The sequence below is a fragment of the Doryrhamphus excisus genome, chromosome 8 (assembly GCF_030265055.1).
Source record: "Doryrhamphus excisus isolate RoL2022-K1 chromosome 8, RoL_Dexc_1.0, whole genome shotgun sequence".
NCBI lineage: Eukaryota > Metazoa > Chordata > Actinopteri > Syngnathiformes > Syngnathidae > Doryrhamphus > Doryrhamphus excisus.
Window position 1 is genome coordinate 2,510,393 of NC_080473.1, and position 27,500 is coordinate 2,537,892.

At 43.8% G+C, this 27,500-nt stretch overlaps 4 protein-coding genes across 13 annotated transcripts in view; 2 read left to right on the forward strand and 2 right to left on the reverse strand.

Moving 5' to 3' along the window:
• Positions 1 to 45: 45 nt before the first annotated feature.
• ercc2 (excision repair cross-complementation group 2) lies at positions 46 to 6,851 on the forward strand. Of its 4 annotated transcripts, XM_058081039.1 has the most exons (23): positions 46 to 363; positions 529 to 628; positions 941 to 1,018; positions 1,084 to 1,146; positions 1,213 to 1,326; positions 1,433 to 1,549; positions 1,625 to 1,741; positions 1,807 to 1,930; positions 2,138 to 2,234; positions 3,195 to 3,328; positions 3,401 to 3,569; positions 3,658 to 3,776; positions 3,848 to 3,917; positions 4,094 to 4,163; positions 4,234 to 4,335; positions 4,412 to 4,475; positions 4,541 to 4,662; positions 4,733 to 4,825; positions 4,894 to 4,966; positions 5,036 to 5,106; positions 5,184 to 5,327; positions 5,523 to 5,666; positions 5,754 to 6,848. In XM_058081039.1, exons 1-23 carry the CDS (start codon positions 359 to 361, stop codon positions 5,844 to 5,846), a joined length of 2,283 nt encoding a protein of 760 aa, XP_057937022.1. In that variant the 5' UTR covers positions 46 to 358; the 3' UTR covers positions 5,847 to 6,848. The 4 variants fall into 4 exon arrangements, with proteins under 4 accessions (XP_057937022.1, XP_057937021.1, XP_057937020.1 ...); XM_058081038.1 differs by having other exon boundaries at positions 3,195 to 3,569; positions 5,754 to 6,849; XM_058081037.1 differs by having other exon boundaries at positions 5,523 to 6,849.
• klc3 (kinesin light chain 3) lies at positions 2,317 to 12,898 on the reverse strand. The gene is made up of 14 exons (XM_058081040.1): positions 12,699 to 12,898; positions 11,576 to 11,806; positions 11,435 to 11,500; positions 11,191 to 11,355; positions 9,206 to 9,281; positions 8,956 to 9,104; positions 8,793 to 8,875; positions 8,633 to 8,720; positions 8,427 to 8,528; positions 8,185 to 8,358; positions 7,998 to 8,097; positions 7,299 to 7,473; positions 7,148 to 7,214; positions 2,317 to 7,001 (listed from the first exon to the last, which is right to left on the reverse strand). The coding sequence occupies exons 2-14, from the start codon at positions 11,780 to 11,782 to the stop codon at positions 6,921 to 6,923; spliced, it is 1,533 nt and encodes a 510-aa protein (XP_057937023.1). The 5' UTR covers positions 11,783 to 11,806; positions 12,699 to 12,898; the 3' UTR covers positions 2,317 to 6,920.
• Positions 12,899 to 17,786: 4,888 nt separating this feature from the next.
• On the forward strand, positions 17,787 to 20,964 carry ckmb (creatine kinase, muscle b). Its single transcript, XM_058081041.1, has 9 exons — positions 17,787 to 17,929; positions 18,569 to 18,684; positions 18,755 to 18,851; positions 18,943 to 19,097; positions 19,175 to 19,307; positions 19,381 to 19,552; positions 19,656 to 19,779; positions 19,855 to 20,044; positions 20,546 to 20,964. Exons 2-9 carry the CDS (start codon positions 18,589 to 18,591, stop codon positions 20,722 to 20,724), a joined length of 1,146 nt encoding a protein of 381 aa, XP_057937024.1. The 5' UTR covers positions 17,787 to 17,929; positions 18,569 to 18,588; the 3' UTR covers positions 20,725 to 20,964.
• A 985-nt stretch (positions 20,965 to 21,949) lies between these two features.
• mark4b (MAP/microtubule affinity-regulating kinase 4b) overlaps positions 21,950 to 27,500 on the reverse strand; it is a 32,540-nt gene continuing 26,989 nt past the window's right edge. The window contains exons 16-19 of one of the 7 annotated variants that reach the window (XM_058080841.1): positions 27,275 to 27,357; positions 25,409 to 25,453; positions 25,179 to 25,200; positions 21,950 to 23,236 (exon numbers count right to left, since the gene is read on the reverse strand). In XM_058080841.1, coding sequence (XP_057936824.1) covers positions 22,903 to 23,236; positions 25,179 to 25,200; positions 25,409 to 25,453; positions 27,275 to 27,357 — 484 coding nt within the window. In that variant the 3' untranslated portion in view covers positions 21,950 to 22,902. Of the gene's footprint in view, positions 23,237 to 23,380; positions 25,201 to 25,408; positions 25,454 to 27,274; positions 27,358 to 27,500 lie in introns of those variants that run through there. The other 6 variants (XM_058080842.1, XM_058080844.1, XM_058080845.1 and 3 more) reach the window with 6 other exon arrangements.

Consider the following 27,500-nt stretch of genomic DNA (forward strand, 5'->3'; position numbering starts at 1 on the left):
GAACATGGGACATTTTAGTCAAGCGCTAGAACTAAAAACAGTGATAGCTAATGAACAAATTACATAACAAATAACATGCCATTGAACTAGTGGCAGTGAGGGCAAATTAACCAAATTACACACCAAAGTATCGTATCGTTACAGAACATCTCAAATGTAAATAACATTCCTACTCATCTGCTGTAGTACTTCCCGCGCAGTATGTTCTCCCATTCACTAGGCGGCAGTAAAAAGCAAACATGCGGCCGAACAAAGGCACGAAGAAGACGAGACACCGGCTTCCGCTCACAACAAAGTTGTCAATGAGGGCTTAAAAAAAATAACGTGACCGTCAAAGAAGAGGAGACATTCGGCAACAATGAAGTGAGTGATTTTATCATTTTATAACCTCATGTTGCACCCGTCAGCTACACAGTCACGCTGCGGTTAGCTGAGCTTCACAGCCACGCTAAAGTATAGCATCTTTAGCTAGCTATGGCTACGATACTGTAAATAAAACAAGCCCGGCTGATTAAATATTGTTTTCAGGCTCAACATCGACGGTCTACTGGTGTATTTTCCATATGATTACATTTATCCCGAGCAGTACTCCTACATGCTGGAGCTGAAGAGGACGCTGGATGCTAAGGTGAGAGAGCAAAACAGACCTGGATTGTATTGAACAACACATAATACTACACTTAATACTACTGGGCTGTTAAAAATTACGGCCAAGTGTTAAACAAATAGAAATGTAGGTTTGATCCTGCAGTGTTTATGTGATTGTAGTATTTTTACTTTGCACCAACCCCCTGCTGCATGTGTGCTCCTTGGTGTTTCTGCTTATGGATAATATCTGTGTTTAAACGCTGTTGTATGCCCTCCTAAATTGTCTTTGACCAATTAAAAAAACGTATTCTCTTCATAATGCATAATGATTCTGTCTTCCGTGTCTGTTCAGGGTCATGGCGTCCTGGAGATGCCGTCAGGAACAGGGAAGACCATCTCCCTGTTGTCCCTCATTGTTGCGTACCAGAGGGTGAGTGATGCTCCTTCCTTACTAGTGAACGTTACCTGAGAGCTTTATGACCTTCTGCTCCTCAGGCGTTCCCGCTGGATGTGACCAAGCTCATCTACTGCTCCAGAACGGTCCCTGAGATTGAGAAGGTGAGTCCAAATCAAGCGAGCGTACAGACAAGAATGTTCCAGGCTTATTTCATTGTTTGTGTTGAGGTGGTTGAGGAACTCAGGAAGCTGATGGAGTTCTATTCCAAAGAGACCGGTGAGAAAAATAACTTCCTGGCTCTGGCGCTTTCCTCCCGGAAGAACCTCTGCATCCACACTGAGGTGAGCATATCCCAGCAGGAGGAGGCGCGATGACCCTCAATCATGTTAGCCAAGGGGAAAGACACACGAGTGGGAATATCACATTGGGACCGCTGCTTTCTTCCAGGTGAGCAGTCTGCGCTTTGGCAAGGAGGTCGATGGGAAGTGTCACAGTCTGACGGCGTCGTACATCCGTGCCCAGCGTCACAGCAACCCCAACCTGCCAGCCTGTCGCTTCTACGAGGTACCAGCGGAGCTCTGCGCACATGCGACCTCCAGATGGACACCATTGTTACAAACTCTTTGCTCGTCCCTGCAGGAGTTCGATGCCGTCGGCCGACAGGTCCCGCTCTCTGCTGGCATCTACAACTTGGATGACCTGAAGGACTATGGACGCAGGAAAGGCTGGTGTCCTTATTACCTGGCACGCTACTCGGTACGCTTCATTCAACCGGAAGTGAAGGAATGGATCCCACCTCGGTAACACTGTCTCTCTATTAGATCCTGCACGCCAACATTGTGGTGTACAGCTACCACTACCTGCTGGATCCCAAGATAGCAGACCTGGTATCCAAAGAACTGGCCAAGAACTCTGTGGTGGTCTTTGACGAGGCACACAACATCGGTGCGTGTCGTGATTCACTGACAGAGCTGATGCAGCGGCTCTTTTATGAATGTTTGTGATTTTCATGCTAGCAACAGACGCTGCCCTCAACAAGGCCCACAGTGACACCTAGTGGACAAGACTATGTACTGCTATTAAAAAACAACCCTGCAACTGCGTCCACACGTGAGAGTCCACCTCACGGAATGTGTTTTTGTCTTCCCGCAGACAATGTGTGCATCGACTCCATGAGCGTCAACATCACCAGGCGGACGCTGGACCGTTGTCAAGGCAACGTGGACACGCTCCAGAGCACTATACAAAAGTAAGACAGAAAGCAGCTGGTTTGACTGAGTCAAATAATAACCAATTACATTTTTTTCCTGTAACAAATCATGCAAATCAAATGATTTTGGTAATAGTAATGGTTTTATTTCATTTGAACATGCACCACATTACAATTGAGTGCGTCCCATAATCAGTTCACAGTTCCACATGTCCAAAAGGAGTAGGAAGAAGCAAAGCTTATTAAATCCTACCCCTCCATCTGGTACTTTTACAATCAGTCACTGTTACATTTGTTCACTTCCTGCTTTCTATAATACAGTTTAAGGTTGTTGTTTTTTTTTAAATAATGTACCTCGTACCGAAGTACAAGGTGATATGACCATACAATGACATAATGGGTACCATAGTACCTGTCAATATAGTGATATGTATAGTAGATATATATAGATATATATACTCTTCATCCTTGTATTTAGCAAACATCAACTGCTTGTATTGTTTCATGTATTGTCTCATCGTTGTGCATTTTTTGAGGGTCTTACTCAATCCATTCCATAGTTTGATTCCACATACTGAAATGCTATGGCTTTTTAACGTAGTCCTAGCATAGAAGTGTTTCAAATTTAGTTCTTCCCTGAGATCATATTTCTCCTCTCTTGTAGCGAAGTACTGGATGACATTTTTAGGTAATTGGTTATTTTTAGCCGTATGCATTATTTTAGCTGTTTGAAGATGAACTATATCAGCAAGTTAAAGTATTTGTGATTTTAGAAATAAGGAGTTAGTATGTTCTCTATAGGCGGTATTATGAATTATCCTTACTGACCTTTTTTGCAGTACATTTAGCGAGTGAAGATTGCTTTGTAGTTATTTTGTTCAAGACATCCAAAAATAAATGACACTACATAGAATAGGACAGCAAGTGAAATATGAAGAAAATGTACTTTTGTCTATAACAAAACATCTACCGATCATTCAACTTCCTGTCATGTGACAGGATCAAGGAGACAGACGCTGCCAAACTGAAGGAGGAGTACAGGCGACTAGTGGAGGGTCTGAAGGAGGCCAACGTCGCTCGAGAAACGGACGTCTACCTCGCCAATCCCGTGTTGCCAGATGAGATCCTACAAGGTAGGGCGCATGATGAGCATGAAAAAAAAAGTCACTATCCCGACATACTGATGGGACCGCTGCCGATGACAGAGGCGGTTCCTGGCACCATCCGCACTGCAGAGCACTTTGTGGGCTTCCTGAGGCGCTTCATGGAATATTTAAAGTCTCGTCTGAGGGTGCAGCACGTCGTTCAAGAGAGCACCCCGCAGTTCCTCAAAGACATCTTCGACAAAGTCTGCATCGACCGTAAACCTCTCAGGTCTCCCATCTTTTCAGAGGCGTGGCCTCCTGTCATGTGACACTCCATCCATCTCTCATTGGACCCCTGACCCGTGTCTTCTGTGCAGGTTTTGCGCGGAGCGTCTGCAGTCGTTGTTACGCACCCTGGAGATCGCCGACATCGCTGACTTTTCCGCCGTCACGCTCATCTCCAACTTTGCCACGCTGGTCAGCACGTACAGTCAAGGTGCGCTTGCCATCGTCCTCGTGGCGTGACTTGAGCCGCCTCTGTGATGACGGAATCTTCTTGCTCTAAAGGTTTCACCATCATCATCGAGCCCTTTGAAGACAGGACGCCAACCATTGCTAACCCCATCTTACACTTCAGGTAGGTGCATTCATTACTTCTGCCAACATGTACACATTTTTTGTACTCTGCACACATTTTGACCCTTAATTGCTGCTTCCTAGAAGATGGTGCCGTAATTTGAAAACATTTTGGAATTAGCATATGTTGTACCCTAGTGGAGGTAACATCTCACTTGAGGTCTTCTTCGCCCTCAGCTGCATGGACCCGTCCATCGCCATCAAGCCAGTCTTCCAGAGGTTCCAGTCGGTCATCATAACCTCGGGTGTAAGCTGCTCGTCCTACTCCTCGACCTTTCGTGTTGTCCTCATGTGACCTCAAGGTTTTGTCCCGGCAGACGCTGTCCCCACTGGATGTCTACCCTCGCATCCTGGACTTCCGGCCCGTCACCATGGCATCTTTCACCATGACACTGGCACGCACCTGCCTCTGCCCGCTGGTGTGTGCGCCGCTCTCAACATGTCCTCGGTGACGGCGCCGCGTCCTACTCTCATCCTGTCTCCTCATCTTCGCAGATTGTTGGACGAGGGAACGACCAGGTGGCTCTCAGCTCAAAGTTTGAGACCAGAGAGGATTTTGGTGAGTAGAAAGGTTGTTTTGTCGTGTTGTACATCCTAAAAAAAAAACATCTGTTTTTATTTCAGCTGTGATTCGTAACTACGGCAACCTGCTTCTGGAGATGTCCGCCATTGTTCCCGATGGCATTGTGGCGTTTTTCACCAGCTACATCTACATGGAGAACATTGTGGCGTCCTGGTATGAACAGGTCAGCGTTTGTTCAGTCCATCTCTGACGGCGCCGTGGTTAGCGTCATGCTAACTTCTCATTGCTCGCAGGGCATTTTGGAGAACATTCAGAAGAACAAGCTGATCTTCATCGAGACACAGGACGCCGCCGAGACCAGCATGGCGCTGGAGAAGTACCACGAGGTCATAAATGTCGCCGTCATCAATGGCAAAGACTGTTCACCTGTGACGTCTGTCTCTGCCTCTTTTAGGCGTGTGAAAACGGCCGCGGAGCCATCCTGCTCTCCGTCGCCAGAGGGAAAGTGTCAGAGGGCATCGATTTTGGTACCTGCTCATGAAAGTGCAAGTAAAAACACAGGTCATGTTTTCTAAGTGCTGCTCTGCTTTCTTCAGTGCACCACTTCGGCCGCGCTGTCATCATGTTTGGCGTTCCGTACGTTTACACGCAGAGTCGCATCCTGAAGGTCAGATCCATCTTCTTTCCATCCATACCCATGATGTGCGTTCTGCCATCTACATGACGTGGAACTGCCTTGTGCAGGCCCGCCTTGAGTACCTGCGAGACCAGTTCCAGATCCGAGAGAACGACTTCCTCACCTTTGATGCCATGCGGCACGCCGCTCAGTGCGTGGGCCGAGCCATACGAGGCAAGACCGACTATGGGCTCATGGTTTTTGCAGACAAGGTAAACATGTCTTTAGTTCTCGCTCCTCCCTGATCTTCTTGATGTCGGCCGTGCACCAGCAAGAACTTTATTGACAATTCAACATGTCTCATAATGCTTTCTTTACTCTATGAGGCAGTGTAGCCCTTATTTGCCAGGAGCCTTCATCGTTTTTTGCCTTATATTTTGTGTGATCACATTCCTCCCTCCTTGCAGCGCTACGCCCGAGCCGACAAGCGCGGGAAGCTTCCTCGCTGGATCCAGGAACACATCAACGAAGGCAGCCTCAACCTGACCGTGGACGAGACGGTGCATCTGTCCAAGCACTTCCTGCGACAGATGGCTCAGCCCTTCAGACAGGTCCCGCTCCACAAAAACGCAAATCTTAAAGTCCGTCATCACCTCGCTAACAGTCCCGTCTCCCCTGTGTCGCCCCCTGCTGTGAAGGAGGACCAATTGGGTCTGTCGCTGCTGACACTGGAGCAGCTGCAGTCGGAGGACATGCTCAAGAAGATCGCTCAGATGGCTCATCAGAGCTGAAAGTGACATCATGACCTTGTCTGTCATACAGACTCTACTGTTTAGTTGTCTACTGCCGCTGTACATTTTATGTCATGTCTTGTATTTGAATTTCTAGCCCATAGTTTGCCACCAACGCCTGTAACAACAGTACATCATCATCCACAATAAACACAAACATTTATTTCCATTGCCCACCAAGATATTCCAAAACAAAGATTTTGTACTGACTAGACTCGTTTCTATGACAACTTCTCAATGAGACGGCTAACATTAGCAAACTACAACCATGTCGTAAAAACATCTCCAAACTCGAGTTACAAAAAGTCCAAATGACAAACTAAAATCCTCCAGTAGAGTAGAAATGTTACGTAGCGTTAATATATAAATATATCTTTCAAAATGTTAAATAAGCATTATTCCAACAGCTGAGCTCCAAATATTGACTTGATCCCGCCTCCAATTGTCCATGCGCTGCAGCGTTAAGAGTAAATGTGCAAAAAGCTTCTACCGTCCGTCCAAACTTCCAGGATAAATAAGTTCCGTTGTCGATATGTAAACAAGCTTAAATGAGATGATGTGAAAATGGTAATCATTTTAAAGGCAAGGCGTAAAGCAAACATTTAGTCGTGTGATGATTGTGCAAACGTTTGTCTCTTCACAGGAATCATTTAAACTCCTTGCGCCCCTGCTGGGCAAAGTGTGTCATGACGCATCGGTGCGTCCCAATATCAGTGAAGGTGCACCTAAAAATGTCTGAAATACAAGTTTATACTCAACTCGTATTCGGGAAGAAATGATTGTGTCCTCACCTGGAATGTAAATGTATGCAGAAATACTCGGGTCCGTTATGTATGTGACACACACATGCGTAAACATTACGCAAGTCATGTGACAGCCCAGAAACATCCTACATTGTTTTTTTTGGTTGTGAAATACCAGAATGTTCTGAGACGACATTGTCGTTTTGTGCACTTTGGGACCCATTTTTGTGTTTCCACGCTACCAAAACGTATGTAAACAAAAAAATACATTTTTTTTACTCAATGGAACTGGACCCTCAATGTAGACTGTGTGTGTGTGTGTGTGTGTACGTTAGCTGGTGCCAAGCGATCCTCTCCTGTTGAGGCTCTGCGTGCTGGAGCTCAGTCCTCGATGGTCCATCAGGCAGCGTGACTGAGGAACCAAACAAAAGCACACAATGTCGTTCATGTCGCTGTCAGCACCGCATAACTGGACCTGCCATTGTGTTGTTGCTCAGCTTCCAGGTGTTTGTTAGCGAATCAAAGCATTGTTATTAGTTATCACATAGTTTTGCTCACCTGGCCGCCATCTTGACTCTCTCCTCCACCGACATTGAGAACGTTGAGCGAGTTGGCTCGTTTCATCCTGCAGACAAGGAAGTCAAAAGCACACCTTCTGTTTGTTGTTGGTTTTTTTTCATGAAAAGCAACCGAAAGCCCCAGATCTTACCCAGCATTCCTGGGAGCCGCATCCTCCGCGCCGACGCCCTTCAGCTTACGGACCAGCTTCTCACTGCTTCGTCGTATGGACTCTCGCAGTTTGGTGAAGGAGCCACTGCGCCTCAGGGGACCCTCCTGACGGGACTGGGGGTCGTCTCCACCCGACCAGCTGGGCCGGGCGTCACCTGGATGACAGACAGCAACCGCCTAAACCAAGGGTGTCCAAAGTGTGGCTCAAGGGCAATTAGAAAAAATACATTTGAACAAGAAAACATAAAAAAAAAAAAATCAGTACAAGGATACCGTCGAAAAAATATTAAGAAAAAAAGTAATAAAAAGTCAAGATTTAAAAAAAAATTAAATTATGTAATATGAGGGAAAATGTAAATTTAGTGGCAGAAAATTGAAAGGAAGTGGCAAGAAAAAACGTAAAAGTTTTTTAAGTTGCAGTATTATAAGAAAACAAAATAAATAAATAAAGTCAGAATACTATGGGAATAACATCATAGTCTTACAAAAAGATTTACAAAGATTATGTAAGTAGAAAAATTGATTCATTTTTTTAAACGATAAAAATGGGTGAAAAAAAAGAGCAAAGATGGACATTCATACTCATAATAATACACATATATGACTTGTTACCAAAAAGTGTCTGGACACCCCTGAGAAGCCTCCATGCCAACATCGAACATGTCATCATCATCATCACCTTCCACAGATCCAAACTCCTTCTCGTGCGCCCTGGTGAGGATCTCCTTGTACAGCGCTTCTGCTTGGCGGTACTTTCCCTGCTTGAGGTAACAGGAAGCCTAACGAAAGGAGGAAGTGAAGCGAGTGTGACCGCGTCGTCTCATCATGAGGCCAAAGACCCCTTCCCCTGCCCCCAAATGTTTCACCAGGTTGTTTTTGGTCTTGGCCACGTTGGCGTCGTCGGGACCCAGCCTGCTCTGATAGATGTGCAGGGCGCGCTCGTAGTACTGCTCCACTTCCTGGTACTTGCCCTGGTTCTGACACAGCAGAGCCAAGTTGTTCAGCTGCTTGGCCACGTCGGGGTGGTCCGTGCCCAGAACCTGCCGGGAGGAGGGTGCGTGTGTGTGTAAGAGTGAGGGGCGCGGTTGGGGGCGGGGCTTGAGCTCACCTTCTCTCTGATCTGCAGCGCTCGTTTGCACAGTGGCTCAGCCTCCGTGTATTTGCCTCGCTTGCCGTAAAGCACTGCCAGGTTGTTCAGCGTGGCTGCAACCTGGACACGCGCACACACACACACACACACACAGTTAAATGTGTGTTAAATATATAAAATGTGTTATGTATGTGTTAAATACATAAAAAGAGCAAAGAACATACAGCAGGGTGGTCCACTCCCAGTGTTTTCTCCCTGATGGCCAGTGCGTCGTTCAGCAGGTTGGCAGCTTCTTTGTATTTGTTTTGGTCTCTGACAAAATAAAGTTCAGTCTGATTTAGAAGAAGCGTGTGGTCGTGGCATTGCCGTGGTCACCCGCATCACCTGTACACCAGCGCCAGGATGTTCAACATGGTGGCGACGTCAGGGTGGGTGTGGCCGGACGACTTCTCCAAGTCCTCCAGCGCCTGTGGACATGCGGGCTTCCATTTAAGAATCTTCGACGTGTTTCAGTTGCACCACTTTAGAACCACGGCTTCTGTCTAACCTGTTTGCAGAGCGGGACGGCGACCTCGTAGCGGCCCTGCGAGGCGTACTGGATGACAAGGTTGTGGAGCGTCCGAAGGCGGGCGGGAATCTCGTAGCCACCCTGCTGGGCCGCTGCGGCTGCGCTGCTGTGGTGAGGTGCGGATGACACTGGGAACGCAAACATTGTGACAGTCACTCACTGCTGCCCCTTCAGGAAGGCGGTGGTACGACAGACTCTGTGTGTGTGTGTGTGTGTGTGTGTATCTTACTTTGTGACGACTCCTCGTCCTCAGCAGGAAAAAGGTCGTCAAGAGATTCTTTGGCAGAGGATGTGTTCTTGTCATCCTGAACACACAAACAGCCAGGAAACTTCATTCGGTCTTCTTAAGTAGTAATACATGCAGGTTATTATTAGCAACTATTTAAATCACATGTTTTTTTCTGGATGATATTTCCCTCTAACATATGCCAACATCCATTTCCTGCAACTTTGGGCAAAGCTAATATCACAACTTTATTTCTCGTAAAATTAGAATACCCTTGTAAAAATAATTTTAGTAGAATAGTGTTGAAACATTAAAGAAAAATCTTGTTTTTGCTGTAATATGAAAACTTTATGACTATGGAAAAGCCCACCCCCCTCAAACGGTTGTCTCAAACAATACCTGTTACAATACAGTATTAAAATAAGATGATATTTTGAGAATAAAGTCATAAGTTTACAAAAATAAATGTAATATTATGAGAATAGAGTTGCAAATTTATGAGAAAAAAGTCCCCCCCTTTGGCTGTCTCATTTTTTTCTTGCCAATTTACAACTTAATGTTCGTAAAATATTAGACGTTTTTTTCCATAAATTTACGACTTTATTCTAATAATGTTTAATACTCCATTGTAACAAGCAGGAGGAAAGTTTTCTTCCTTCCTGAAGAGCTATGCTGTATTTTCCCTCTGACACGTAGTATTACAACTGAAGTGAAAATATTGAAACAAAAGTTGTAATCTAACTACAGTGTCATCATTTTACAAGAAAAGCATTGTAATATGAGGCAAATAACATCATTTCCGTAGAATAGACTTTTTTTTTTTTAAGTGGCAGTATTATGAGAAACAAAACAAAATAAAGTTAGGAAAATTAGGTTGGGGAAGTAGTTCTATTATTATGAGAATAAAATCAAAATAATAAGGACATAAAGTCACAATATTGCGAGAAGAACATTTCCAAGCAAAAAGTTGGAATAGTTGGAAAATGGGGGAAAAAATGCTGTCATTTTATAAGAATAAATAATATTCTAACAAGAAACTTGTAATATTAGGAGGAAAAATATGAAGTAATATGTTAGTAGTATATAAATTGATAATTGATATTATTGTGAGCTATAAATATAGCTAAATAAAGTTTGGTTGAAGAAAAAGTTATAATATGGGGATACAGGAGTAAAATCATAATATTACAAAAATAACATTTAAAAAGATTATGTAAGTTGAAAGTTGAGAAAAATGGGGGGGGGGGGGCAAGTTTCTATTAATAATGTGCATTTGCACCTGTGGCACAAACCTGCGATGCAGTTTTTTCTTTCAATATACAGTAGTGTATATTTCATATTTCAGTATAAGGTCTAAACCAGGGGTCAGCAACCCGCGGCTCCAGAGCCGCATGTGGCTCTTCAGCCTCTTTGTTGTGGCTCCCTTTGCAATGCTTGAATATTTTTTAACACCACAGTGGGGAAAAAGCATGTCTTTGTAATGAGTTTAAAAAAATCCAACTTTGTGTGAGTCCATGAATGCATCCTGACTGAGTTCTGACTGGTGATTGGATGAGTACAAGGATGAGCAGACAGGATGCTATTCAGTTCTCTCTCACAGGTAAACATTAAGGAAAATACTTTATAAATACTTTTCATACTTTCCCAAAGCTATTTGACAATTCTAAAAAATAAATTAGAGATCATATAAAACAGCGGCATTGGAACTTCAGGTATCAGGTAAGTTTACAGTAATTTACACATATATTTATGTAAGTTTATATTTAATATAATACTAGCAAGAGTACTCCAACTTGTTTTTTTCTTATCTGAACTGCTTTGATAGCCCCAAATTCCCTCCAATTTTGTTTTAAACATACTATGTTTTGCGGCTCCAGGCTATTTTTCTTTAGTGAGCAAGGGGGTGAAATGGCTCTTTTCATAATAAAGGTTGCCGACCCCTGGTCTAAACGCTTCCACAAGATCGTCATCACATCAATGTGCCTCACCAGCGGCGCCTCCTCCTGGTCGTATTTGCGTATGGAGGACATGAATTGCAGGTGTCTGTTCTGCTCCTCCAGTGTGACCACGTCCTGCTCGCGGTCCTGAAGACGCTGCTGGGCGCCAGCAAGCTCGTCCCGTAGCCACTGGTTCTCCTGGCACAGGCGACGCACCTGACACACACACACATCCACGCGGAAAAGATGATTTCCGGTCAACAAAAACACAGGTGTATAGTCTTTCAATCTCTACCTGAGCTCGCAGCTTCTGTTTCTCAGCCTCCAGCGAACCCAAATGAGCGGACAGCGCCATCATCACCTGTGTAACAACTTTATTACATACTCATCATCACATGAAACATATTTCATGTTCACTGAGAATGTTTCTCGGTACCTGCGCCTCGCTGAGGCCCAGCTCAATCCTCTCCAGGGACTGACGGATGATGCCGCTCTTCTCCTGCTCCACACTGCCACTCTCCACCACTGCCGCTATGGGGCTCTGCTGCAGGGTCTCCAGCAGGCTGCGGTTCTCTCCTCTTAGCGCCTCCAGCCCAGCAATGACCTGCTGCGTGCTGCACAGAATCTCCTCCGCTGACAACATGGCGACAGTGTAAAGAGGCGCTACCTGAGGAAAGTAAGTGACATAAAACACACATTTGCTTTTATTCTGCATTACAGCTGCACAAAATGTAATAATAGTACAAGTTTATTCTCGGAAAATTAGGAGTTTATTCTCATTAGAATATGGCTTTTACCTCTTAATATTTTGAGTGAAAAAACAGCTTGAATTTTTCGAGAATTAAAGGCGTTTTTAAATTTATGCTGATTTTTTCAACTTTTTTCTTGAAAATTTTCTTCTTGTAACATTCTCACGTTATTATGATTTTTTTTCTGTTTTCTTATTAAATTATATTTTTTAGAAAGTGTCATGTGCCGCCCTTTGGACAGCCCTGAAATAAAAACCCATCAAGTGAAAAACATGGCTTGCTTGGTCACTCGCCAATATATGATCCATGCATGCACATAGAATATAATAAAGGCAGGTTACAAGAAAAGTCACGTAATTAACAGGATCGCTGAATATTTATTAAAGTGTGTATTATATGCCCCTTATAATACTTAATGTTAGTGATGAATAGTATTTTGGGTAAAAGTACTTCATGTGTCAATGTATTGATCAGATGGCACCATAACCACATGCTCTCTGAGGCGTTATTAAACATTGTAAATAAATAAAAACAGGAAGCATCACTCCTAGCTGCCAAACTTTGTGTTAAGTACACGTTTCAGAGTTATTTGACTGTGTTCTTAACACAACAACCGAAGCTGCGTGCTCGGTGCAACAGGCCCTCAATAATTCATTCACACACAAACCTCCCAAACGGGACGCATTTGGAGCATCTCTGTTCCAAGTAAAAGTAACTTTATAGACTTAAAGCGACATATGTTTGGTGCTTGTTGACCAAGTAGCAGAAGTAAACAAACACTCCCACCACCAGAAGTTATTTTTAGCTTACCTGCTAAATCCAGACTCCGCCGGTTGCGTTTTTTTGTTAACTTCGAGAGGATGTTTTTTGTGTTGAATGTGATTATTATTTGATGGCTGTTGATGTTATCAAACACCGTGGGATATTTCCGACCAGTTAACTGGATGCGGAGGCGATGTGAAAGTAAAAACAATAAAAGTGTAAATCATCCACCTGCTGTCATCGCAGACAACGGCTAGCAGCATGCTAACGCAGCACACATTTCCGGCTACGACTTTCGTTTCATAGTAAAAGTACGAATATTACCAGCGAGTAACATTAACGCAAATCAACTCAATGATGATGTTTATATCTATGACTGTTTGAGTAAGTCCTTATCACAACGACATAATTTGATATACATTTACTATGTGAGAAAATTAAATTTGGTATACAGTACCGTTAAGTCAATCGCTGTTTTATTCTGAAGCATGAAGCTTCAAACTTTCCTGTGTTTCTGCTGTGGTATTTGTTGACTTGCAGCGGAGGAGCTTACCTGAGCCCAAATATTCCCAACATGCACCGCGGCAGCACAACCTGCGCGAGGTCACCTGGGCCAGTTTTCGTTTCCCGCTCTTTAATCATTATTAAAGTTTTTATTACGTCAATTGTAACTGACTTATCTGGGATTAATTATGGCCATGCTTATGAAGTAATAGCAGCCTCTAATGCTATAAAAATGTGTTTGTACTGTGTATGTATGTATCAATCCATAGATCCACTGTTTGTACGTTTTGTTAGTTTTATTTCAAGTCAGATTAGTGCAACCCTTGTTTGTGTTTAGAGAGGTTTCGGGAAACAATTAAGTCGTTTATAAGTATTTAGTGAGCAGCTTAAAGAAAAAAGCCGACTTTACACCAGCACGACTTACAAATCCACCCAAGAATGTTGTTAAAGTCACATCAGATAGGAAAGCATTGTGTGTGTGACAGTTATATGAGTCGGATAACTGAAAGCTCAGCTGTGAGCTGGCGTGCCGCCATGGGCCCCTTATAAGGTCACAAGTGTCCTATGGCGATCTCTTTTTCTATTCATGCAAATAATGATTTTAAATGTTGAGTCCATGCGTGGCAGGAAAACATGGCCATTTGTACAGTAATGTGTAGTCTCGCTACGCGATGACGGCACAGCCTGACGTAGTACCTCAACTGACCTACGAGAGGCAGTGATGAGCAGCAATGCTCCCGGACAGTGGCGAAAAGAGAAACAGCTAGCGACCTGTTAGCTTATCTGGAAACTCAAGTGCGGTGAAATTTTACTTCAAGCTCTACTGCGGTATAGACGTATTATTTAAATACTTGTGTATTTACCACAGCTCAATGAACTCGGTGGTCCATTCCTTAAGTCCGTATAACTTTCTTCTTCACGATGCTGGCAGTCGCTGTTATTTTCTGTGCTCCCGCCTTCTGCCGGGGGCTACCTTCCCGATTGGCTATTGTTTTCACGTGACAGTGTCGATGGGCGGCTAGGATCTCCTCGGTGAACAAAAACATGACTGTTGATGTCGTTGAGGAAACTTTCTCAACCATTTTTGCTGTGTATTTGTCCAATAAATGTACGCTGACGCCCACCATCACCGCTCTGCTGCTTTTTAATTCCACATTTGAAGGCTGAGTGCACTCCGCCATGTTTGAAGCTGCAACTGAGACTTTTTCCACTTTCTTAAAATGTCCACATGACATTTGACCCTGGTCACCTCACATTGACCCTCACAGTCAAACAGTCAAAAGGAGGTCCCGGCTATGGGTGGCCAAAATGTGTGTGCATATTTGATAAGGTTTTATTATTATTGAAAAGCGACCTGGAAAAAATTGAAGCAGCTGAAAACCCCTGAGATCTTGGTGGACCCCTGATGAGGGGGTGGGGGTCTGCACCACTTCCTGGTACAGTCATGTGCTGCAGAGGAGACTTTAATAAACAAATGTTGTGACAAAAAATTGTGATGAAACTGTCAAAAATAAACCCTTCGGGAAATTTAATTTTCTGCCCTTTTTAGGGACCTGTTGGACCCCATCAGGGTGGGGTGGGGGTGTGCACCACCAACCGTAGTGGTAAAAGTTGGGTCAGGTTCTCCATGGACTCGTATAGTCAAAAAGGAGAACAGATGCATGAAGTGGAGGAGGGTGAGGATTGGTGGTGGTGGTGGGGGGGTCATACAGAGGGAAAGCTGAGTCGACGCAATCCAATCAGGGGCCTGGCAGTGGAGGCCACACTAAAATAGAAAGGAGAGGTTACAGCCTGCTGCGACATCAAAAATGTCCCCTGAAAAAAATCAACAAGACAACTTTTCCTTAAAAAAACAACAACAATTGATGCAGCAATGGACGCCATATTGGACAGTGAAAGATCCCATCAAGACCAATTGGATGACGACCCCTCCCTCATAGAAAGACTGTACCAAACATGACCGCTAGGAAGTGCAGGGAGGGCACAAAAATACCACATGACGCCAGGGAGGGCGCTGTAGTGCAAAGATCATACCATTTATAAGACTTTTCTATCTAAGGTCATTAAGCCTACTTGTGAGTTGGTGGGTTCGCCAACATAAAAGTAAGAGTAAAAAAATCATCCATTTGAAAAGTACACGTAATCATGTATGGTATTACTATGTAAACAGAAACACCACAGACGACGAGACTGCTTGACGGCAGCACTGCAGTATGAACTATGTACTACTACAATGGTGTGTACCACAATGGTTAGTACATAATGTCCAATTATGTATCCCACAATATTGTGCACCATGTACTATATTATAACATTGTGTGTTATGTTGTCCACTACAATGCCGTGTGTTATATTGTGCACATAACGATGCGTACCACAATGTTGTTTACTATAACATCGTATCCCACAATGTTGTGGACCATGCACTGAACTATAACATTTGGTATAATGGGACGTACCATCATGTTGTGTGCTGCAATGTTGTGTTATATTGTGCACATATCAATGTGTACCATAATTTTGTGTACAATATTAATGTGTTCCACAATGTTGTGCACCATGTACTGTACTATGACTTTTGTTGTGATATGTGTGTATCACCATAACGTTGTGTGCATCCATTATGTGTACACCAATGTGCACATTGTATTGTCCAATAATACTGTGTACTATAAAACTGTATCCCACGATGTTGTGTACTTTACTATTACACAACATATAATATACCAGTGTTGTGTACTATAATATTGTATCCCACAATGCTGTGCACAATGTGTTGTCCTATAACATTGTGTTACAGTATGTACCATTATGTTGTGTGCAAAAAGTGCAGTGTTGTGTTGTATAACAATGTGATCAGCAGCGATTGACACATGTTTGTTGCTTATATAACTGTCCTTGAAGTGCGTCACTGTCACTGTGGGCAGCTGTGCCACTGAGGGGGCTGATGGGTGGGGAGGGGTATAGTGTGGTAATGTGGGTCCGGAGGGGTGGGAGTGTGGATTCAGTGACTGTCTAAAGTGGGAAGCTGGATGTGTGCCACTGTTATATAGGGGTAAAATGACTAGCACACACACACATGCAACATGACCTTTAGTTGCATTAATGGCGTTTGTTATACAAGGCTGTGCGAAATACGTAGTTGAGAGACTATTTGGCCGTCACTGTGCTACACTTCCTTCTGTAAGTATATGAGTCATGTTGTCATGGCAACAAGAGAGCACGTTCACAGCCGCGACTAATTTGGGAAGTGACAGCGAGGCCTGAGAGGTGAAACTGGAGCTTGAGAGACGATGGGACACCTGACGCTCTTGTGCACTCAAGTCACAGCGGCACGATGCTAGTTAGCTAGCTCTGGTCCCTCGGGCCGTGTTCACTACAAGGTTCAAACCTTCAGACGTTGCAATAACTTGACACAGTTGACACTTAAAAAAATATATAGCGACTCTTGAAATAAACACTTCAATGTCTTGCTGTCATATGAAGTGTGAAGCAGTGGTTCTACAACACAGCCTTGTGGTACACCAAAGAAAGTGATTGTGACCTCCATGCCCTTCAAGCTGTCCTTCCCATGATCATAGCTGGATATGATGACCTAAAAGTACAGTTGTATAACCACAATAGTGTTACATTTACATTGATTTTGTACAGTCAAACCATACTTGTTATATGATTCTTACACCGTCTAGATTTCACACACGCAACAAACTAGTCCCTTTGCCCTTTATGGGATTGTTTAGCGAAATCGAGCACCAAAACAAAGCACCCTATGGGTTGCTGACTCCCTGTCTCTGCATTTCTTATTGAGTATGAGCTGCTAAATAACCCACCATGGAGCCAAAGAAAGTTGCAAGTGCCACCCATTGGTCAAAAAAGTTGAGAAACGCTAATTCCATCCGTTGCTTATTGAATCATTATTTTCTCTAGAAACTTTTTTGTACATATTTTTCAGCGTCTGCAACAGTACTTCAATTGACATTGTTTTCTATTGGAAAAATGGTCTTGGTTTTCATACGTTTCGGTTTTGGCCTGACAATTTGAATCAAATTAGGTTGAGGTTCCGCTGTACGTAATGAAGTGTCCATTGCCAGCGGAGATGAGATGAAACCTAAAACCAGCCGCAGGATCTGTGGACACATCGCTTGAGCATGATTTAATAAATGCGGGCGGATGATTGAGGTTTATCACATTAGCGGTTGGCGCTAACAATGCTAGCAGAGCGAGGCGGGGAGCTTTGAGAGCAATTAGTGCAAAGCTTCAAAGCTGCAATGGGGGCATCTTAGGGAAGCCCATTTTAGGGAAGTTAGCATTTTTGTCTTTGGTGAGGAGCCCCATTTAGTTTCCTAGCCTGCACGCCATTTAGTAGAGAAGTGACCCAGAAGAACCTCTCATGACTTTCTTCATTTTCAACAATCTGACATTTTAAGTTGATGTAGTTTGGGGTCAGACACGGCTAGACATGATTCCCGTGCGTGCAGCTTCTACTGGCTGCAGCAGGCCGTGAGGTGAAAGGTTGGAGGGTCCAGGCTTGCAGCTGTCGCCCCGCCTCTCCACTCCACTCCAACGTTGTGCGACGTACGCTCCCCGTTGCCTTTTTTACAAAGCGAGGCCCCCCAGCCGCGTCCAATCACACAAGGGGTTCGCTCAGCCAGTCGGGGCGGAGGTCCCGGTATAAAAGTGGGAGTCCAACACCTGGTACACTCGGGCAACCCCTACACTCGGTGGACAGGATCTGATCCCGGGATCTGTTATCTCCTTTCTTTTCTCCCAAGCAGGTAAAACAAAGACGTATGAGACACTTTCATCTCGTAATGTCTACTTTATGTCATTAAGTGACCAAAAAAGATAACAAAAACGCTATCATTTAGCTCTTTGAAGGTCAGTTTTCTTGATGATCTCGTTTGCATGCGAGGTTGACTCAAAACAAGAAAGGAATGAAAGCGTAATTTACTGCTCTTCATTGTATTTGCATGTATGTATTTATAATACGCCACTCCTCCAATTGCAACAGATGCACTAGTAAAGTTCTTTAAAGGGGGGCAGAAGGTGCCGCAGGGGGTGTTGCAGGCTGTGGGAGGGGCTATTTGGATATTAATAATCTCAGTGGAGGTTGAGCAGCACAGCTGAGAGAGACACTGACAGAGAAAGATAACCCTTTGACCTTTAAACACTTAATGGGTTCTCTATTTTGGATGCAACGTAAGAGCGGTCCAATCAGAGAGAGCGATAGTTTAGCAGACACAATGAGAAGATGTCTCCTCCTCACTCAAAGACTTGTCAACAAAGCACTGGAAGCACTCGGGGAGACGTCAGACAAGACTCATGGTGCTTTATTCCTGACGTCGTTCTAGAACGATACTTCGAATAACATGCAAGATCATCATTACGAATACATGTGCTATGATTGCCCTCAGTCGGAGCAGGAATCGCAGCCATGGCAGCCAAGAACTGTCACAATGACTACAAGATGAAGTTCTCTGTAGATGATGAGTTCCCTGACCTGTCCCTGCACAACAACCACATGGCTAAGGTACACATAAAGAAATCTCTAAGATACACTTTAGCCAAATATGAATGCTTACCGGTGCGCCCCCCTACAGGTGCTGAACAAGGACATCTACAACAAGCTGAGAGGCAAGTCCACCCCCAGCGGTTTCACCCTGGATGACGTCATCCAGACCGGCGTGGACAACCCCGGTAAGCAGGGAACACGCTGAAAGACCCTCAAAGATCTGGTCTTGCTTCTTAGCAAAGGTGGACCAAGTCCTTATACCATCTTCCCCCACAGGCCACCCCTTCATCATGACTGTCGGCTGCGTCGCTGGTGATGAGGAGTCCTATGAGTACTTCAAGGAGCTGCTGGACCCCGTCATCTCTGACCGTCATGGTGGCTACAAGCCCACCGACAAGCACAAGACCGACCTGAACTTCGAGAACCTGAAGGCGCGTTGTTCAGGGATGTGATGGATGGTCGTCACGGCGACATGTTGACTAAATGGTCATCTTCTTTGTCCGGGTAGGGCGGAGATGACCTGGACCCCAACTACGTGCTGTCCAGCCGTGTGCGTACCGGCCGCAGCATCAAGGGATTCACCCTGCCCCCCCACAACAGCCGTGGCGAGCGTAGAGCCATCCAGAAGCTGTCCATTGAGGGTGAGGGTCACATGGTGTCTGGTCTAAAAGTCCCCCTCAGGGAGTGTGACTAACGTCCTTGTCCACCCCCCAGCCCTGGCCAGCCTGGAGGGCGAGTTCAAGGGCAAGTACTACCCCCTGGACGGCATGACCGATGCCGAGCAGGAGCAGCTGATCGCTGATCACTTCCTGTTTGACAAGCCTGTGTCCCCCCTGCTGACCTGTGCTGGTATGGCCCGGGACTGGCCTGACGCCAGAGGCATCTGGTGAGGCTCCACCACAATAGACAGCCTAGGACAGGACATGAGTAGTAGTTGTTCTAGAACACTACCTTGTGGTACTCCTACAACTCGAGCTATTCTGCTGCAGGCACAACGACAACAAGACCTTCCTGGTGTGGGTGAATGAGGAGGATCACCTGCGTGTCATCTCCATGCAGAAGGGAGGCAACATGAAGGAGGTCTTCAGGCGCTTCTGCGTGGGCCTGCAGAAGGTAAACACTGAGAGCTGACATCTCAACACGCATGTGAAGCTCTAACGTAACCCTATTCGCGTCCGTCTTGATCAGATTGAGGAGATCTTCAAGAAGCACAACCACGGCTTCATGTGGAACGAGCATCTGGGCTACATCCTCACCTGCCCCTCCAACTTGGGCACCGGCCTGCGCGGTGGAGTGCACGTCAAGCTGCCCAAGCTCAGCACGCATGCCAAGTTCGAGGAGATCCTGACCAGACTGCGCCTGCAGAAGCGTGGCACAGGTATTTTTGTCACGTCGGCTAGACCTCCTCCAAGCGCACTGTGCCGCGAGACAGAGTTTAGTTTTATTTCTGTAGTGCCAGTTATCTCAAGGTGCTTTCCATATGGTCCAAGTCTAGGACAATGCTCATCCCACAAAAACCGAACCCGCATGATGAAGCACTTTGGTGATGGAGACAAGGAAAAACTCCTCAGACATTTAGAGATGCTTCACAACTTTTGGCAATGAAAACGCAAACAAAACCAAAGTGTAGAGTCTATTGAGGTGGCTCCCTTACGAGGAACGTGGTAGAAACCTGAAGTGTTCACGTCCAAACAGAGCTTTCTGAGTAGCATCAGTCTATTGTGGTCCACTCATCTTCTCTATTGCCTTTTCTCATCAAGGATCACGAGGGTAGCTTAGCTATTTCTCTCGATGAGCTTTACATTAGCGTTAGCCTGAACCGTGCTGTCCAGTGTCGGGTTGTTATGGTCCCGGCTGAGTCTTTGTCCCCTTCGTCCAGGTGGCGTGGACACAGCCTCCGTGGGTGGCGTGTTCGACATCTCCAACGCCGACCGTCTGGGCTCATCTGAGGTGGAGCAGGTCCAGATGGTGGTGGACGGCGTCAAGCTGATGGTGGAGATGGAGAAGAAGCTGGAGAAGGGAGAGTCCATCGATGACATGATCCCTGCCCAGAAGTAAAGTGGACGGACGACAGTGACTATTTGTTGTTGTTTTTTTTATATCACAAAAACAAAAATGAACGGGTAGCCTTGTTGTTAAAGTCTTTGATGGACTTTGTGTAACAGATCTTCCTTTTCTCCAACTCCTTTGTACCATCCTGGGATCAATCCATCCGTTATCTCATGTACGCAACGTGAGGAATTATTTTTCTGGTTGTAAATTAGAACTGGACAAATAAACAATGCCCCATTTAACAAAGACATGTCTTCCTTTCTTGGTCCCATGAGGTTCATTCGGTTCTATGGGCACTTTTCAAACTCTCCATCGCTGCTGTTGGTTGTCCTCTTGTCCCAATGATGTTTGCTCCAGTCTAATCCGTCATGTGTTTTTCCCTTTTGCTCTGGTCCGGAATGGTGGATTTGGGCTGTTCCTGTTCTGCTTTGTGTTTCAAGACTGCAAGTGGGCAGTTGAAACTGTCAGGTACGGAAAAATAACTTTGGTCTGTTAAAAGAACTGATTAGAACAGCAGTGTCCAAAGTGCGGCCCAGGGGCTATGTATGGCCACATTTAATATTTTTATCATTTAACAAGAAAACTATTTTTTGAAAAATCAGCAATAGCAAAAAAATAAATAAAAATGAGCAGCAATGAGAAAAAGTGGTAATGTAAAGTGGTATGAGATAACATTAGTATAAAAGTTGGGAAAAAAAGTTTTTGGAATATTAGATTGCGGGAAATCAAGTCAAAATATGTGAAGAAAGTCCTAAATAGATATGAGAAGAAAATTTAACAATTGGGAAAATTGTTAAAAAGCAGAGGAAATGGGAAAATAAAAACAGCTGTACTTTTATAAAAATAAAAATCAACATATTAGGGCAAAAAGCCCTACTCAAACCAGAAAAAAAGTTGTAATTTTAGGAGAATAAACCAATTTTCATTTTATTAAAAAAATGAAATAATATACTTTTTTCAATGTTGTAATAATATGAGAAACAAAACAAAATAAAGTTGTAATTTTTGGAAAGTTAGGTTGGGCAAAAAGTTACAATATGATAATAAAGTCTAAATACAAGTAGACAAATTACCAAGATTATTTAAGAAGAAAGTGAACATATTTGGAAAATTAAAAAAAAAAAAAGGGGGTGGGTGTGTGTGTGCTTTCCCTGCTTTAGAACGTCTTCCTTTCTTGCCAGGAGACCAATTAGCCAATGAGAGAAGATTAGGATAAAAAAACAGTAGAAAATAGCTTGAAATTCTTTATTTGTGTCACAACACGTTTACCTCGGAGACATGCAGGACTGCAGCTCGATCTATCCGTCCGTGAAATGAAAGCCTTAAATGAAAACCCTGACGGCAACAAAGACACTAGCAGTCTTCAGTCGCCCGCTGAAGATGAGCCCAAACTCATTGAATACCAAAAAGTTAAGACGGGCGTTGTCATTGGTTCACGCTCACACACCTTTAAACTCAGCCGTTGGTGATATTTTGACCAAACGTCACCGGTTTAAAAGTGCCTATAGAAGATACACACACATCACAGCACACCACAGCACTTCTCAGGGCAAACGTTTACCACCGAGAAACTCAATTGAAGGATACGTGATTAAAGTTACCAGAATGTTTATGAAAAAAGGGCTAGTCTTAACATTGCGATGCGTGATGAGATTTCTGCTGAAAGATGTATAAGCGTGAACCAACACTTCTAGCGGAACAGGAAATGAAAAAAAAAAAACATGTAAAGTGTCTCTGCATTGCTGCATGTCTCCCTCAAGAGGCCGGAGGTCAGAGTGCATCACTACTTATTCATGTGAGGTCTGCTACGGACACTGTTGTCTGTCAAAGAATCAACTTAATGGACAAAGTTCCTGAAATCATGACTATAAATAGCAGCTCTTTAAAAAGGAATGATGTCAAATCTAATAAAAAAAAAGAGAACACAAAGTTCTGTTCACTCAGCAAAAAAAAAGTTGATGGGGTCCTTACTGTGGTGGTGTTTGTTTCAGCAGTCAACATGTCACAGCAGCCATGTGATTGGACAGTAGATGAGGGTCTTTGGCGGAGGCGAGGCGTCAGCAGTCACATCACTTAAAGGCGGAGCTAAAAGAAGGGATGAGGGAGGAGCGTGCGCAGAGTTCTTCTTCCTCCTCCTCCTCCTCCTCATCTCTCGTCCTCACTTTGCCCCGCCTCCGGTCGCCCTCAGAGCTCCAGCTCCTTGGACACTTTGGTGGCGATGTCTCTGAACGCTAACGGCGCCCCCCACAGGCGCTTGAACCTGACGCCGCTGCTCTGGCCCAGCCCGCCGGGCAGCTGGCACACCTCGGCCTCGAAGGCCACGCGAGCGCCGGCCGCGCCGTGCGTGCACGACAGCAGGAAAGGCCCGGCCAGGTGGACCTGGCAGCCGCAGCCCTGGGCCGCCTCGCGCAGAGCTAGCACCACCTCGGCCGGGTCGCGGGGGCTCCGTACCCTCACATCCCAGCCGCATCGGGGGGTCCGGGGCTCTGCCGCTTTTTGATGCCCAGATAGATGGCGACTAGGTGGTCAGAGATAGGGAAGATGTAGATGACAGACACGCAGGGGCAGGGGCAGAAGGGTAAATTGTGGACGTGAAGTTGTTAGAAGGTGGAACAGATGAATGGGGGGGGGGGGGGGGGGGGGGGCATTTGAGGTGGTGGGAGTTTGATGGAGTGGAGGAGGGAGGAAGAAAATCATTAATATCAGCAAACACAATTATATACCAATCGTTCTAAGCACTGATTGCCCTCATACAGTGGCCTAGTTACTCAACTGCAGAGAGTACCAAGCATCTATCATGGGTAAGTACTTCCTACTTACTGGGTAATGCACTATTAGTATTGGGTAAGGTACTATGGTACTTGGTAATATTCAATGTTTCCCACAGGATTGCAAAAGGCAACACTGAATCTATTTGTGGTGGTCCAAATGTATTGATGGCGACCTGCCACAAATAAATAAATGAATGAATGGAAAACACTGCTATTTGATCATAGTACATACATTATATGTTTTGCTGTATGAGTACCATATTATTTCGTTAGATTGTTGAAAGTGTCTTGCAGCAATGACGTCTAATGATTGTATCATTGCATCATCATTCAGTTATTAAAAACAGATTGAAATGCAATAAATAAATTTCTTCTCTAACATCTACCATCTCCCTCAAGACGAATCACATCCATCATGGGAGTCATTTCTAAACACAGGTCGGAAAAACATATCTAAAGTGTCTAAAGTGGGTGAAAAGAGACGGTATGATACTAAAACATTTAATTTACAGCTTCATCTATCAAAGTGGTTCTCAACTGGTGGGTCGGGACCCAAAAGTGGGCGGCAGGTTATTTTGAAGTACATTTAGCAATATTTTTTGTCATCTTCCTATTATTTATTGTATGGTATTTATTCATTGCATTGTGAGATTTGATTTTGTGATCTTATTTAGTGCAATTTAGATTTTTTATTTTCATTTATGCATTATTTGTATGCATGCGGATAATGCGTTCTTCCTCATTTCCTTGACAAAATGCCTGATAAATTCTTCTGAAATGCACTTTGCACAGGTAATGATGTGTATTCTGTAATACACAGTAATCAGTCAAAAGATGACAAGTGATTTGATAAGAGAAATACCTTTGCTTGGTTTGACTTGGATAAAAAAATATAAATAACATAATGAAAGAGTGAATTAATAGAAAAGAGTACAAAATAAATAAAATAATGAAAGAATTAAATAAATACAAGTGTAAAAATAAAACAAAATAACGGAATTATATAAAAGTGTAAAAAATAAGAAATAATTAACGCAAGGAATTAAATATAAAACTGTCAATGACTTAAATAAGTGTAAAAAAGATCAACGAAATAATGAAGAAATTAAATGAATGTAAAAGTGTAAAGATATAAATAAATTAATAAAATAATTAAATAAATCAAAATGTAAACATATAAATAAAAATGAAATAATTAATTAAATATAAATGTGTAAAAATTTACATACAATTGACTGAATTATATAAAGTGTAAAAAACATGAATAAAAATTAAAGAATTGATTAAATATAAAAGTGTGAAAAAAGTACATTAAATTGAAGGAATTAAATATAAAAAAGTGTAAGAAATAAAAATAAAATAATGACGGAATGAATTTAATATAAAATCTAAACATGTAGAAATTTTTAATAAAATTGGCAGAATTAAATACATATAAATGTGTAAAAAATATAAATAAAAACAGAGGAATTAATTAAATATAAAAGTGTAAAAAATGTAAATAAAAATGAAGGAATTAAATACATCTTAAAAGTGTAAAAAAAAGTGCAAATAATGAAGGGTTAATATACAAATGTAAAATGACGTTAAAGTGGGTCGGTACAGAATTGGAAAATGTGGGTCCCAGGCTGAGACCATTTGAGAACCCCTGATCTACCACCAGCAGCCACGACAGTTTGCTAACGTTACCTGCTGCTGTTACCCTGAGACTCTGAGAGGAAACACATGCAACTTTCAGTAGAAGAAAATGTAAACAAGCTGCTTCATGTCACAGGGATGGCATTTAAACACAATAAGTCACTTTGTGACCATTGTTGTCCAATCCATCTGAATGTGCTGTTTTTTTTCAAGTTCAATGCTACTAAATGAGGGTCTGCTGTAGCATGCGTGCGTGGAAAAACACAAGACGGTGCACTCACCTTGTGACCGGAGATCTGCTGATTCTCTCAGGTTCGTCTGTGACCCTCAAGAAGAAGACAAAGGCGTCCATTAGAAAACAAACAGGTTAAAAACCATCACACACTTTCTGCAGGAGGGTCTACTCCAATCGCGACACAGACCACCACGGCTCATCACTGACAAGTGATCAATGTAAACACCATGAGGAAATGAGGACGATGAGCCCACTGAAGATAAAGTCATGTGACGTGCTTCATGGGAATGCTTGGCACACTTCCTCGTCACTGCCACTAGGGGGAAACCGTTGCTACCACCCCCACCCCCCAGCTCCACTCACACACACACACACACACACACACACACACACACACACACACAACGTGGAAAGTTCATGTCCATTCCAGGAATTCGTGGATGGCTGGTAAGTGTGACTGAGGTCCTAATTTGCCATCTGACGTGTGTCGTTAGGTAAGAACAGCAAAAAGAGGCTGAGAGGAAAAAGAGAAGTGCATGATGGGAGGACAACAGCACCAGAAGAAGAAACACAAGCACCAGCTTAATGCAACAAAAGCGATGCAAGATGCTCGTTCAATAGCGGGATCAAGGCAGCTTAAGGGCCACTAATCTTGGTGGAAAAAACGCAGCCATGCTTTGGCTCCGTCAGTCGGTATAGACGCAGTGTCACGCACTTTAAAGCTCTGGCTGACAAAATTAAACACCCTACACGTTTGAGAACTGGTACTCTCTGCAGCTGAGTATACACCCAGTGGCCACTGTAGGAAGAAATACATTCAGCCCAATGGCATTCTTATCACAAATCTGTCATGTGTGAGACACTAATAAAGCCCCACCCCCTGTCCTGCCCATCCTAGATTGCACTGACCTGCTGATTGGTGACAGCAACAGCCTAACACATAAACCCTTATAACCCCAGGGCGCATGCATTAGACAAAAGTGCTAGTAACTAGTAACCTGTCAATAACTGAAGAAGCATCTTCAAAAATGACAATTTTAGCAGCAATGTACAGTAGATCTTCGGTATTCGTGGGGGCTTATGTTCTCAGACCACCCATGAATGACAAAAAATAAACTACAAGTCATTGAGACGCCGATAAAAAAGTCTATTTTGAAGCCAGAAACCAACAGGAGGTCATCAAGTGCGAACAAAACATAAAAGTAACACACATGGAACACACATTGTAACTGCACCACATAACAAAATAAACATTGACACACAAATATACAAGCAATAGTATAGGCGGGCTTCCCAGCATGCCTTGCGGGTTACAAGTTAGTACTTTTTTGCATATATGCTGGTGTCAGTATTTGGACTGGAAAGCTCCTGTTGGTTTGTGGAGTGCGAGTAAAGATGGGTGTAAAGATGAAGCTCATATAAAAGATCACCTCCTCAACTATGTCCTGTGTAGCTTAATCTTGACAAATGTAGGTTGGTAGGTTTTCTTACAACAATCTACCAGAGTATGGAGATTATAAACAAGAAATGGCTGGTTTTCCTCACAAATAAAAAAAATCTAAGAATGCTGAATCATGAATATGCAGAGATCCACTGCACACCAAATCAATTTGTTTTCAACCATCAGAGTGATGCTGCTCTGCCTCGTTCACCCTACAGGGGTCGCCACAGCTCAAACGCCAATGCAGCAGACACAAACAGTGAAAACAGCAGCTGATCAGTTGTAGTCACACAAACATGCTGGGCTTTTTTTTAATATGTGAATGCAATGTTCTTACAAAACCTGCCTGAATATTAAATGTGTCTTGCTTAACTCCAACCGGCGACAACAGACAAGACAGACGAAGACACGGATGGACAGACAAATAAGACGGACAGAAGCAGCCAGAAAACATGGGAAAGGAAGACTTACTAACTGTTTTTGTCCCTTGTGGGAGGGTGCAGCCCGACATGGACTTGTTTGAGCTCTGACGTTTAGAAGGGTCAAGAGTGACCCTGGGAGGAGACAAGAAGAAGAAGAAGAGATGTGGAATGGCAGAAGGAGGAAAAACAAAAGCAGAGTCAGAGCGACATTGAAGGAAAGAAACAGCAGTTGATGGAGGAAAAAACAACATGGAGATGACAGGAAATAAAGCAGA